Source organism: Acromyrmex echinatior, chromosome 9 (genome assembly GCF_024713525.1).
Source record: "Acromyrmex echinatior isolate Ae372 chromosome 9, ASM2471352v2, whole genome shotgun sequence".
NCBI classification, from domain to species: domain Eukaryota; kingdom Metazoa; phylum Arthropoda; class Insecta; order Hymenoptera; family Formicidae; genus Acromyrmex; species Acromyrmex echinatior.
This window is the reverse complement of record NC_141860.1, coordinates 14,255,001-14,268,363: the sequence shown is the minus strand read 5'-3', so window position 1 is coordinate 14,268,363 and position 13,363 is coordinate 14,255,001. Positions and strand designations below refer to the sequence as shown.

General features: G+C 31.0%; 1 protein-coding gene across 3 annotated transcripts in view; it reads right to left on the bottom strand.

Moving 5' to 3' along the window:
• Positions 1–13,363, bottom strand: part of Tmtc2 (Transmembrane O-mannosyltransferase targeting cadherins 2) — a 290,264-nt gene that overhangs the window by 49,183 nt on the left and 227,718 nt on the right. For all 3 annotated transcript variants that reach the window (XR_015546164.1, XM_087409526.1, XM_087409524.1), the window contains exon 6: positions 7,289–7,374. Coding sequence is in view for 2 of the 3 variants with exons in the window: in XM_087409526.1 (XP_087265652.1) it covers positions 7,289–7,374 (86 nt within the window). In the remaining variant the exon portion in view is untranslated. The remainder of the gene's footprint in view (positions 1–7,288; positions 7,375–13,363) is intronic.

Below are 13,363 nucleotides of genomic sequence, written 5' to 3'. Positions count from 1 at the left end.
CTTCATATTTTTTAATTATTCTACTAAATATTAAAAATTAAATAATCCTATTGGTTTTTATAAATTATATGTAAGTTTAAGTATTAAATATATACACATACATACGAGGAGCAGACTTTCAAAATGCGTTTTGTCCAAAATTTATAATTTTCAGAAAATGAGAAAGGAAGCAATTTGCTAATCAGTAAGATGTAAAATGTTTAATAAAAATGCTAAACAGTTGCTAAAAATGTTAAACAAATACTTTTGGTTTGTCTCTAGGTAAAGAATACAATGCACTTCGAATGTCAAGTTTTTTTTTAACACATAAATTGATGGTATAGAAATACTTTCAAAACATTGTAGAATAGCTTAAAATATCTATCTCGCAACACTGAATATTTCATTTAAAAAAATTAAATTTTGGACAAAATGCATTTTGGAAATCTGGTCTTCATATACACACATTTATATATATATATATATATATATATATATATATATATATATGTGCAGTTTATACAATAATCATTAATATAAATCTCATAAATAATGTTTCTTTTACGACACTTTTACGTACACATAAAGCTACGTTGTTAATAATTCCGGATACTTTCAACATATCGAAATCAAAAGTTTCCATTATCGAATTTCACTCTAAAGAAATATTCACTCACAAGAAATAAAAATTCTACAAGAAATTTTTACAATGTGATTGCTCCGAACTTGATTGTATAACAACATAAATATACGAATAAACTTCCACTTCTATCTTGAACAATTTCTTTAAATATAGTTGAAATATCTTTATAATACTATTATATTATTTTTAGAAACATTATAATTAATTGTAAATATCTTGCAGTCCTGTCCAAATTATTTCGTCATTGAAAACTTTGATTTATTTTGTTAGTGTATTATTTTTTTATAAAAATAGCAATGAGTTTATTAATGATTACGTCAAAATATTTGTCAAGTGCTTATTTCTCACTGAATGATATCATCTGCATGTTTTTACAAGCTCGTTTGTACACTTCGTAATAAATTTTAATCTTTTGGTATAAGGTGTCACGTTTTTGAGTCGATGGTATAATCGAGTCGATGCGTTAGTAAACTTCCTCGGCAACTTTTAAGCTTGTTTAAAGCGCCAACTTTTATCGGCCATTACTCATATCGAGAGGGCGGTTTTAACCGATTAGTTTGCTATCAGAATCGATAGACGATAGATATCCACGGCATAAACGCGGGGAAAGGGAAGTACGAGGATTGATTGATAAGTATAAGATCTTCTACAATGCTGTAGCACGAGTAGTACAGACGATATAAAGTTGTAATTTCACCATTCAGCTTTGAGTCTACGTGTGCAACGTTTCAATTACTCGTGTTGCATCATTGTACAATAGTACCATTTGTCATTTTTTTTTTCTTTATTCCGTACTAAGCAACGATCAGTATATAATAGAATTTTTAATGCTGAAAGACTGCACGCTACTTCAAAATTTATGAACGTTTGAAATCCCATGTACATATATAAGTGCATTTCATTATTCGCTGCGAATACCAAAAATCTATAATTTACGTTACGTATATTATAGATTTTCAGTATTTGAAGTGAACATAATGCAGGCCGCAGCTATAGAAAACAAGGTCAAAAAATGTACCTTTTTTTCTACTACGATAACGGAATATTGTTTTGCAATTGAAAAATGACAAAGATCAATTTGAAATTCATGGTTATGTTTACCTTCCATAGCCCAAATTTGGATTGTCAAACTTCTGATTGTTCTCAAAGTTTAAAGAGATTGAAAGATCAATATTTTTTTTCTTTAGATATACCTACAAACTTAAGCTGCTGCCTGTAATTATGTCAAGAGAATATTAGATAGATTTTTTTATAAAACTGAATGAAGAAAATGAACGTTGAGAAAATGTATTAGATTATACAGTTCCTTTATATAATTCCCTTCAAAAGTAACATAATTTGAAAAAAAATGTGATCTTCAAGTTATTATCATAAATGAATTAAATAAAGATTATTCTATTAGACATCAAAAGTAAACTAATTAAACTCTACAGCCTATCCGTCCAATAGCATTCATGTTGTTTTTTTCAAAAAGATCATAATATCTTTTACAAAAGTGACACATTTTGAATTGTGTCGTTTTTATAAAAATAGAAAGTTTTCTACAGAGAATATTTAGAGTCAAAAATTTTGATGATTAAAATTTGAAGAAGAAACTTTCATTTTCAATTTTAGTGATCAAGATAAGTATAGACTGTTGGTGATATTTTCACGTCAATTTTAATGAATAATTCTGGATTTGTGTTATAATTTTGTAGACTATCAAAATCGTCACAATTCAAAAGAATATTTTTTAAAAAATAAGAATTTTAGATAAACCTTTAGGGTACATCTCTTCGATGAATTTGACATAATGTTATAGAAGTGAAGATACACTGATCAACTTTTTCTTACAAATTAATTGACAATGTCATATAATTTTTGAGCTATATTTACATAAAACTTATTTTCAAAATTTCATTATTTTCTGTATATGACACCTTGTATATGATGGATAAATCCACTCCATCTCCCTCCTTGTTTAGGGGCGTTCGGCCTTTCTCGCAAAAGAAGATTTACCTCACTTCCTTCCCAGCAACCGACTTTCTCCTAAATGAAGGAGGGGAAGTGGAGTGGACCTCCCTTCGCGTGGAAAGTCATATGCTCATTAGCATATAATAGAAAGAAGATATTATTTTTTAAACTTTATTCATTAATAATTTTTGAACAAACAGCGATTGCCATCTAAAATTTTTTGAAGATCACTTAGAGTTATGACCTTGACAACATTAGTTAAGGTCAAGGTCATCGAAGAGGTGGCCTCCAATGTAAAGGAGCCTTTATCATGAGTTTTATATAAATATATCTCGAAAACTATGAGATCACTATTAATTTATAAGGAAAAGTTGATCGATACACTCTCATCTCTATAACATGATCTCTATATCAAAATCAAGGTTATCGAAAAGGTATCCCTTAATGTAAAAGTTTACCGAATTTTATTGTGGGTTTTTATATATTGTACATATTAATTGTACATAATAAAATTGTACATAAGTAGGAGCCTGTCTTTATATGGATCTGCAAATTCTATGCAATTTACTAGAATTTTGAGTGTATATTACGTTACATTTTTCTCCGTGCACATATGTGAGTATCGATCTATATGATCTCCATTAATCCTTTACTTGCAATCGATATCTGCGCGTTTAAAAATGTTGAAGTAGAACAAAACAAATTAAGAGTAGGGAAGCGGAGCAAGAGAAGTCAATATTGTCAACCGGTAACTCGGTCAACAACATTTATTTAATGTTTGCATTGGTCATTTTTGTTTAGTCAATACAAAAACCGCAAAAAGAAAGAGAAAATTGTTTAAATTCTAATTAATTTTTACGTCCAGGGGGAGAAGATGAGAAATACAGGAGGAGGGGGAGAGAAGAAGGGAGGGAGAGAGAGTCAATATTGTCAGCCAGTAACTTGGTCAACATTTGTTTATTGTTTGCATTGGTCATTTTTGTTCGGTCAACACAGAAACCACAAATGCGGGCTACCAAATGCGAGCGATGTATATAGGTAACTTTGCAAACATTGTCGCAACTTTCATTTTCACATGCAAGAATGTCACATCAAATGCGACAAACAATTTAGGAAAATTTATTAACATTTCGTTAGGATATTCGTTACGATACACAATGAATCGGCAATCTGTTAAATGCAACATGTATATAAATTTAACTGTTTGTCTCTATCAATTTTTTAAAAATAATTAGACATCAGAAATCCTAGAGGTATTAAAAGGATTCGCATGTCATTGCCAAATAAACATAAGTATTAGAAATTAAAGAGATCTCTAAGAATATAGAATATGAATAATCCATATTTAACTTGTCCTTTTACTTTCTAAATTTAAATATTGCAGAGAGAACCTTCTTTCAAAATACAAATTTCTTAGAAAAATAACAGCATATGTAAGACTAAGAATTTTGCGCTGAGACATGGCTGTGATTATTTACAGAGAGATAGCCATCTATCGCAGGGTATCTTTCGATTTAAAAATGAAATATATTAATATAAAAGAACGACATCCGCGAAATTGAACACATTCCGCATTTATTTTCATTTTTCTTTCCGGTTATGATGTCTAACAATAAGCTATACGCGAATTCGATCGCGCTCGTACGAATCGTTTCATTTCGTTCCGGATGGGAAACGCTCCAGATCATAGGGAACAGGTATTTCTCATAAAGAAGCAATAAAATCGATATTAAACTGTACGGAACAGTGTTCCTTTCGTAAATAAATAATTCTGCGTCGATTCAAGCAAATCGTCGTATACGGATAGTATGCATGGTGTCGTGTAACACAAATTCACCACCGTTTCGCACCCGCATATCGCCGATGCGGTAAATATTCGTTTTCCCGTCATTTACCCAAAGCTCATTGCGCATGCAAACCGTCCGCGTATAAATTTATACAAAATTATATCTCTCTTTGAACATGTCATTCGGATTTACGTGTGTGCGCGTACGCGTATGCGTTTGCACGTTATTCTTTGTTTGCAACGCCAATACTTTTCTCGATGTACATCTGATAAATCCGACATGACATTAATCTGTCGCATGGTACACATGCTGGACGTTAAAATTTAATCGGGCAAGATTTTTCAGATATTTTTATGAATTTAAAATTGACTTTTTTTTATTAAAAACATCCAAGTGCCAATGTTTTTCATTATTAGTAAACGTCCGGAATGCAATTAAATAAAGTTTTATTAGCCACTCAGATTCGAGTGAACATTGAAAGTTTATATATATCGCTGCACACATCGATAGAAGTGACATAAGTAAAAATTTAATATTGTTGAGGTAATGAAAGAAAATCGACCCTAAAGACTAATACATTTTTATTAATGACACATTTGTAGCTCTCTCAATTTGTCATAAAAAAACAGATATATTACTTGTTTTTTGATCGCAATAATTATTTATAATAAAGAATCATTTTTGTATTAGATATACAGTAAAAGAATATTGTTGATGCTGGAATAGTTATAAAAATGTTCTAATGAAGATTATACCATTTTTTCTTAAAAGGTAAGTATATTTTCATTTATCTAGAAATAGATATACCTTATTTCACGTTTGTGATATTGTTTAGTACATTGATAAAAATGTCTAATTGGATTAATTGGAATTCTGGTTAAAAATAAACGAATCAGAACTTTAAATCTATTAGATTTATAGTTGAAATAACGGAATTCCAATTGATATACAATCTTCTGATTTGTCTTTTTTCAACCAGATATTTTTCTCAATGATAGTTAAAAAATAAAATGTTTGAATTTAAACTGTCTTCAAACTTCAAATTTAGAGATGTGACACTTTTCTTCAAATAAATTGGGATGTAACATGTTTAAAATGTAACAACTTTGATAAGGAATGAAATTTACATTATATTAGGGTTGCAAATTTCGAACATTTGACATAGTTTTAAAGAATACATCATAATTAAAAATATAACGTGAAAAAAATTGAAATTATGCATGTTCCTAATGAGAACCAATGTATCGAATGGTTTCAATTTAGAATTTTAAAAATGTTCCACTAAAAGTTGCTAATTTTGAGATATGTCACTTTTCTATCAATGCGACGGTATATACTTTGTTAATTATTAAAATATAATAAAAACATAGTAGTGCGTTAAATTCTAACACGTTGAATAGAACATTTTCCGTACAAGAAGATATCAACTACAAATGCGCTCAAGATTCTGCCATTAAAATTAATGTTTACGAGGCACCTCGTGCACGCAAAGCGTCGAAATCTAATCTGCATTCTGTGTTCCGTTTCACGCTGCAGATGTGCCCATAGTACCAATTGCGCTTTTGGGTTAGTACCGATATCGCCCTTTACGGATGAAAAACATCTGGGGACTGGAAACCTCGGAATGGCACGTGAAGGAGCCATAAAATCGATATTGTAACACGACGAACTATTTCGCGCGGTAACAAACCGCTCCCACGTCGGCCGAAGTAAATCGCGGATCGTCTATACTGTATCGAGGATATACGTGTAACAAACGAGCTGCTCATCTTTCTCTCTCCTTGCTTTTTTCTTTTTGCCTCCTATGAGTCCTTTTCGATGTACACCTTCAAGTCTAAGGCTATAAAGACTGGGTCTCCCGGGTAAAAAGCGGCTTGTTAAGGACGCGAGCCGATCTTTCAGCTTCTAACGGTAAGCACGGACTATATACGTGGACCCAAGGGAGCTTACTACACAAGAAGTAAAGCAAGCCGAAGAAATAGTTGAGATAATACCATAAAATGAGATAATTTTGGCCCAAATTTTAGAAAATGCCTAGACATGTCCAAAATTAGGACATAAAATAATCTTAAAAACGACTCAAAATGTCCTTAAGACGTTTTTAAGATGTCTTATGTTCAAATTTTTACATTTGCTGTCTGGACTTTATCGAAATTTGAACCAACTTAACCCGATTTTTAACTACAGTTGTTCCACTTTACGATGTATCTCTATGGTATCCAATTATAATTACAGGTAAAAGTGATTCAATATGATGATAATTTACTCGGTAAATTACGGTAAGTTACTTGATAATTTTGGAAAAACAATAATTTAAAAAAAAATTACGTCTCTCTCTCTCATTGAGAATCCTCTTCAGAAACAAAAAATTCTTACAAAAAAAAAAAACGCTGCTCACGAAGCAATTGGAAGACCGTCTGGAAAAATCTGGGTATGCGTTCGTGAACGTAATATAGTCATATGAACAAAAATATAAATTTTGTAGAGAATGTGTAAATGTAGTACTTCAGTGTATAAAAATGTAAAAAAAATAAATAGCGGTAAAGTCTATATAAGAATTATTGCGTCACAAGTAAAATCATAGATGAAATCATAAAAACAAGTGCGTAAAAATTAAATATAAGTGTCAACGATAACGGATTAACACTGTTTGAATAATATAAAATGAATGACATTTGTGACAGTCTTCATTTCGCGCAAAGATGCTACTGATGCGTGTAAATGTGTTAACAGTATATATTTTCGTGACGTTAAGGATTATTGGACGATCGATCAGCGGCAACGACGCGAATTCATCAAATAAGCGTTAATAACGCTCAAATATTAAATTATACGAATGACCGTAGACTTAAGAATCTGGCTAATGAAGCCAACGACGTTGCGCGGTCTCTAAAGTCGGAAAAGGAGATGTAATTAAAGGACTTACGAGCTAACGAAGGTCGGAAATGAATGGCTCGTTGATAACTCAAAATCGCCTCGTCGTAATTCTTTCTGCCCTGTTGTAAGATGCCCCTGTAACAGAGAAACAAAGTTTCTTGTTAATATACATTCTACCATTTTAATATAAACCATAACGTTTTATATATATCATTATAGTTGTTATTTCTACAAAGAGAAAAGATTAGTCGAAGGATTGGTAAATATATCAAATTAAATAATATTATTCTCGACGTTAAGAAAATCGACTATTAACAAAGCAAATTAATTATACAATATACCTAATATTTTTGTACTATTATGATATATTTCAAGTTTAAAAAGAGAAAAAGAGAAGAGTCAGCAATATAATATCTCAGCAATATAATATCAAAATGTCAAACATCCAAAGTTTTCCATCTCTTAGACAGTGAGCGATTAATCTTCTCTCGAAGGACGTCACTTTCAGAAGCGATATAAAAATATTACTTGAGAGAGAGAGAGAGAGAGAGAGAGAGAGAGAGAGAGAGAAAGAGAGAGCAATGACTTATCGCACGTGTGGTCGCCTCGTTTTACGCGGTGGGATTAAATTGCGAGCGCAATAAGCGGCTATTCGTAGTACCCAATATATAAACAGGGATAGGGAAACTCTTTCGCGGAGCTACATATTTTAAAAAGAACTCACCTCTTCGGCATTGAGGTGATTAATCTTCCGGGATAAGTTGTCATTCGAAAAACGATGAAAATATCACTTGTCGACAAGTGAAGTATAGTCGACCGGCCGGTGGGTGGACGACTTGCGCAAGCACTGTCGCTGATATATTTTTCTCGTCGCGCGTTATCGAAATCGGACTGGACGATATGGCGCACAGTTATTTTTCTTACCTCGCGTGTTGCGTTATTTTTCTTACTTCCCGACTGGAGATCAGAGTCAAGCGGAATTTTACACGAGAGTCCATATCGGAGCTCGGAAAATATTTGTGCTTCGCATACCGTATCTTCTATCATATTTTTCAAATTACTACAACAAAATAGGATTATACTTTACATATGTTATATATTATTTAGGTAGTATCTATTTCCGCAAGTAAAGAAAAAGAGAAAATGAGATGTTAGTCCGTATACGCGTCTATGATGATTTATTATGGAGATTGTTTATAAAGATTCGCGCTGATTCGCGCTGATTCGCGCTTCAAAATCTCGACCGCGTGAACTTTTCTAACGAAGCGCGTTGCGTTTACAATTTGAATTGGCTCGTAAATTACTGAGTGAACAAAGTTTGCTGTGCATTCCACTACGGTGCATTTCTGCACCTCACGCGAGAGACTATATTGCCTTTTTCACCAGGCTCGTTAATGTCGAGATATAAATTAACGTCAGCAAAATTCTCCGACAGTCGCTGAATCTTCACGGGTTAATAATTACTAGAAATCTCTTCGCTTATTTCGAGGCATTTGTAAAATGTCTCCCTCGTTTCTCAGAAACAATTTGTTGTCAAAATTACGGATACGTTTAACGCGCAAACCAAACCTTCGCGTCGACGCGACGCGACGCGACGCGACGCGACGTAGCATCGAAAAAAATTATACTAATGAGGCGCTTTGTGAGCCGACGACGAGCGACGAGCGACGAGTTAAAAAAAAGTGAAAATGGCGGAGGAAGAGGAACCGAGGCACGAGATATTTTCTTTTCTGGTGCGCGATCCGGTAGGATGAAGAGAATCCCTGTTCGTTAACGAGCCGCTACTCTGCGTTCGTTAACTTTCAACAAGACGAAGATTCTTGCGTATACATATACATCCGTCACTTTGCCAACTCCTTCTCTTGTAACAATCTCCAATTTGCGCTAATTTGCAATTATACTAGCATTTTGCTTAATTTGTCATTCAATTCTCCAACTATTTACAAATCATGTATTGCGGCGATTTAGTAAACTTTTCTCTTCTAAGTATGTAAATCATATTCCAAACATATAACAGAGGATCGAAGGAGATCGCATGAATAAAATTAACACTTTGGGTTATTACAATAAAGTTTCTTTTTATAATAGATTAACAATTAATTCGTAGAAAGTGTTAATCACCATGACTTTGATTGAAAGCGCAGTCAATAGTTTGATTGTGAATTCCGGCAGATAAATTTAAATTTGTAAAAAATAAATAAAATACAATAAATCCGATTTCTATGATAGTAAAAGCTAATTGTTAAAGCTTTTACAAAAATTCTTTTCAGATTTTTATACAGTGAGGATCAAATATAAAATTTGCACTGAAGCTCGAAGACCTGATTAATAGAGAACGCAAAATTCCACATTTCGCCAACTTTCGTCTGTTTTACTGATTAAACAATAATAATTTTCGTAGAATGATATCGATATTATTTTTAGAGATTTGAAAATCATTTTTCAGAATTAAAGTATAATACTGGCATGAAATGCCAAGAATGATAAAAATTTTTTAAATTGAGATCCTTACTATTTCTTAGTTCAATATGACGTCTACAATTGTCAAGTCGTGATAACATTTGCTTAATATAATAATAAAAACAATCTAGACTTACAAAATTATAATTCACAGGTAGTATAATTGACTGGTAGTTTACATTTTACTCGAACAAAACAACGTTGAATTCTTAAAATTAGACTAAAATTCGATACGAAAATGTATTACGAAAATTTATGCAAATTTGTGCGTGCAATATAAATGTAATACAAGAATGTGTATTTATAAATATATTTGTTAAATCGTATGGAATTCGCATTTCATTGATAAAATAGCGATGCTATTAGAGTTCGGTTTTTAATTTGAGATCCTCTTAAGGAGATAATTTTTGAGAGATAAAAAATTTAATTATCTATTAAATATCATTATCAAATCGCGTCACGTACGGCTAAACCGCGACATGCTTGTTATTAGTGACACACAAAGACATTCTTAGTGTCAATGACCTGCTTAACAGCATAAATATGTCAAACATTAAAAATTAATAAAATAAAAAACGACACGATAACAATTGTACTTCACTAAAATCTATTTTTTATATTTGCGCTTTCTAATTACATTTGTTTTGTTCGTGTTTATGCTAAACTATTTACTTTAAAACAATTAATATAAAACGAAACACAGTAAAATAAACTTTATTAAACAAATGAAATTTTTTTATTTTCAATGCAAGAGAAGAAAGTATAACTAAAGGTACAATATTTATTGTTTAATTCTCAGCCATATTAAAAGAGTGCTAAAGATTTCGCGAACCTCCATGCTAGATAAAAGGATTAGCTACCCCTAATTTACTGCGTAGTCGTATGTAAAAAATTTCTTGTTACAAAATTGATAAAGTTATAACGGATAATGTAAGCATGTATACGATAAACAAATGCGTGCAAGTCAAGTGCGTTTGCATGTTTTTCTTAATATATGTAGCTATATTTTGTCAAAGTTTGCACGATAACTTGGCTACATTCTTTTATAATATTTTTAAATACAAATTTATATGAATATTCTTATCATTTCCTATCATTTCTTTATATATTTATATTTTCTCAAGACGTTTTTTAAATCTATATTTTAAATTAATTTTTATTTTATAAAATAAAAAACGGACTTTAATGACAAACATCAATTTCTATCTTAAAATAATCCAAAAAAAGTTATTTAAAAATAAGAAAAAGTTATTTAAAGATAAGAATTCTAGAATTGTAACTACGGCGCTATCTTGTAAAAAATTTTTTTCGTTATAGGAATGTTTTTGGATTATTTTAAGATAGAAATTGATGTTTGTCATTAAAGTCCGTTTTTCATTTTATAAAATAAAAATTAATTTAAAACAAAGATTTATACGATTCTTCATATCAGATTACTGTACAAATGTAAATTATGCATGCAAACTATGGAAATGTGTATTAATTATAAGCAAAGCAGCAATGATGGATGCTATATTAATTCCGTATGAAAAATAAAAAATAAATTTTTTTTATTAAACATTATTGTTATACAATTATGGAATAAAACGGGATAATGCTTCGACAGAAAACATGCTTCATAAATATAAGAAAAATTACAATTCTTTCGAATAATTTGTCGTCTGGTAGGTGCCAACGTCTGTTCTACAGACTCACAAAACAATCACGCGTCACGAGTTTTGTATCGAAAAAAAATTAAACTGATTCTACATTAGTCACATTGTACTGTCGCAAGCGTTGCAATCCAACCAAAATCGAATTAGCTTGATGTTGCTTGGACCGTGACGTTTGTGACATGCTTATGATACTGCGATGCGACTAAAGAACTAGCTTAAGAAAAATAGGAAATTCCACAAACGAAGATTGAAATTTTTGCGGTAAGTTTTTTTCAGTATACTTCAGTTATGAGTATTTTTTACAAAATTTCGTTGTCTCATGTTATTAGGTGTTGGAATTAATTCGTAGCGTTTTACAAGTGATGGGAAGTACTTTCATTAATGTATTTTTTAATGCTCATGTGAAATAAATAACATTCTTTCATTAAAAAACGCTACGAATTAATTCCAACACCTAATAATACTATAAAATGAAATCTATACAATATGCAATCATTTTCCATTATTAGTTTGTACTGGCTAGTATCTACAACAATAAAGCATATTATATCTTGAAAATGTAAAAACGCCCTGCAAATAATTTTAATAGTACAACAAAATTATTTTCACCAGATCTATATCTAGTTAAATTTTTAGATAAACTTAAAGCATATATATTATGTTTGCGTCTTGCAAAAGCTTAAAGTATGCACATACATAAATCAACAAAGACCATTTTATATCGAAGTAAGATTTTAGAAACTCTCATATACATTACTTGTCCGATATTTTGTACAGATAATTCTTGTGAAAGAAACAGAATAGGAATATGTACAATATATTACTGCCTACTATGCCATTTTACTATATCCTATTTTACCAGACGCTCATTTTTGTTTATTTTACAAAAAAAGTAATTATTGCAAAATAGCAAACAATATTGTAAAAACTGTTACATTATCTGATAACATACTATCTGGTTTGTATTTTTAAAATTTTATTTTTAGCTTTTTGTTTCAAAAGTATATCTAAAAACAAAGAATGCGTTTCATTATTACGCTTTCATTAAACGCTCTAAGCGTCAGTTCATCTTTGTTGTCTATCAAATATTAAACAAGGACAAATAATGCTTGCAAGCGCTGTAAGCGTAAAACAAAACGCACCAAAGTGATATGACATCGGCAACTTATCTTTATTAACGTAAATGAATAGAGATAATTTTATTACATAACTTTTATACGAAACATTTTTCGATATCATGAATAATTTTTGAGATATAATGAAAAAGGCTAAAATTGCTTTACATATGAGAAATGATTTCACTTTTTATATCGATTTATGATTCCAATTGATATTTTTTAAATCTATCTATTTATCTATTACGTAATCTATATGTATATAAAGTTTCATTAAAATAAAAATTTACTTTGTGAGGTTCCCTCGTAAATTACAAAAATTATGAATCAATTACGCAAGTCACGTAACGTTACACAGAAATAAACGTCGCCATTAAAATGCGGACTAAGCGACGCGGAATAAATCAAGGGAAGCAAATAGACAAGTGAGCTTTGTAATTTCATTAAAGTATTTGGATGTTTATCTACCGAACGTTTCATCGATCGTCCCGGCTAACTAAATTTAACTGAACTTAACTCATGCAACTTTACCTCAATGATAGCGTCTGTTCCCCGTAGACACCGTTTAATAATGGGATGCAAAAGATTCGCAAACTTAGCAATTTAAACTCGACATAAAAATTCAGTCATACTAAACACATACTTAATTACACTCAAATTTAGATTACGAGAGAGAGAGAGAGAAAGAGAGAGAGAGAGAGAGAGAGAGAGAGAGAGAGAGAGAGAGAGAGAGAGAGGGTGGGGGGGGGGGAGCGAGAGAGAAAGAAAGCATCTCATTAGTATTAAATTGTGTATTTCAAATTACTCTTGCATAATTAAACGGATAATTAGAAGTAAAAATCGATAGAGAAGCTAAAGCCTTTATTATAATAATGAAGAATGTGTTACAATATA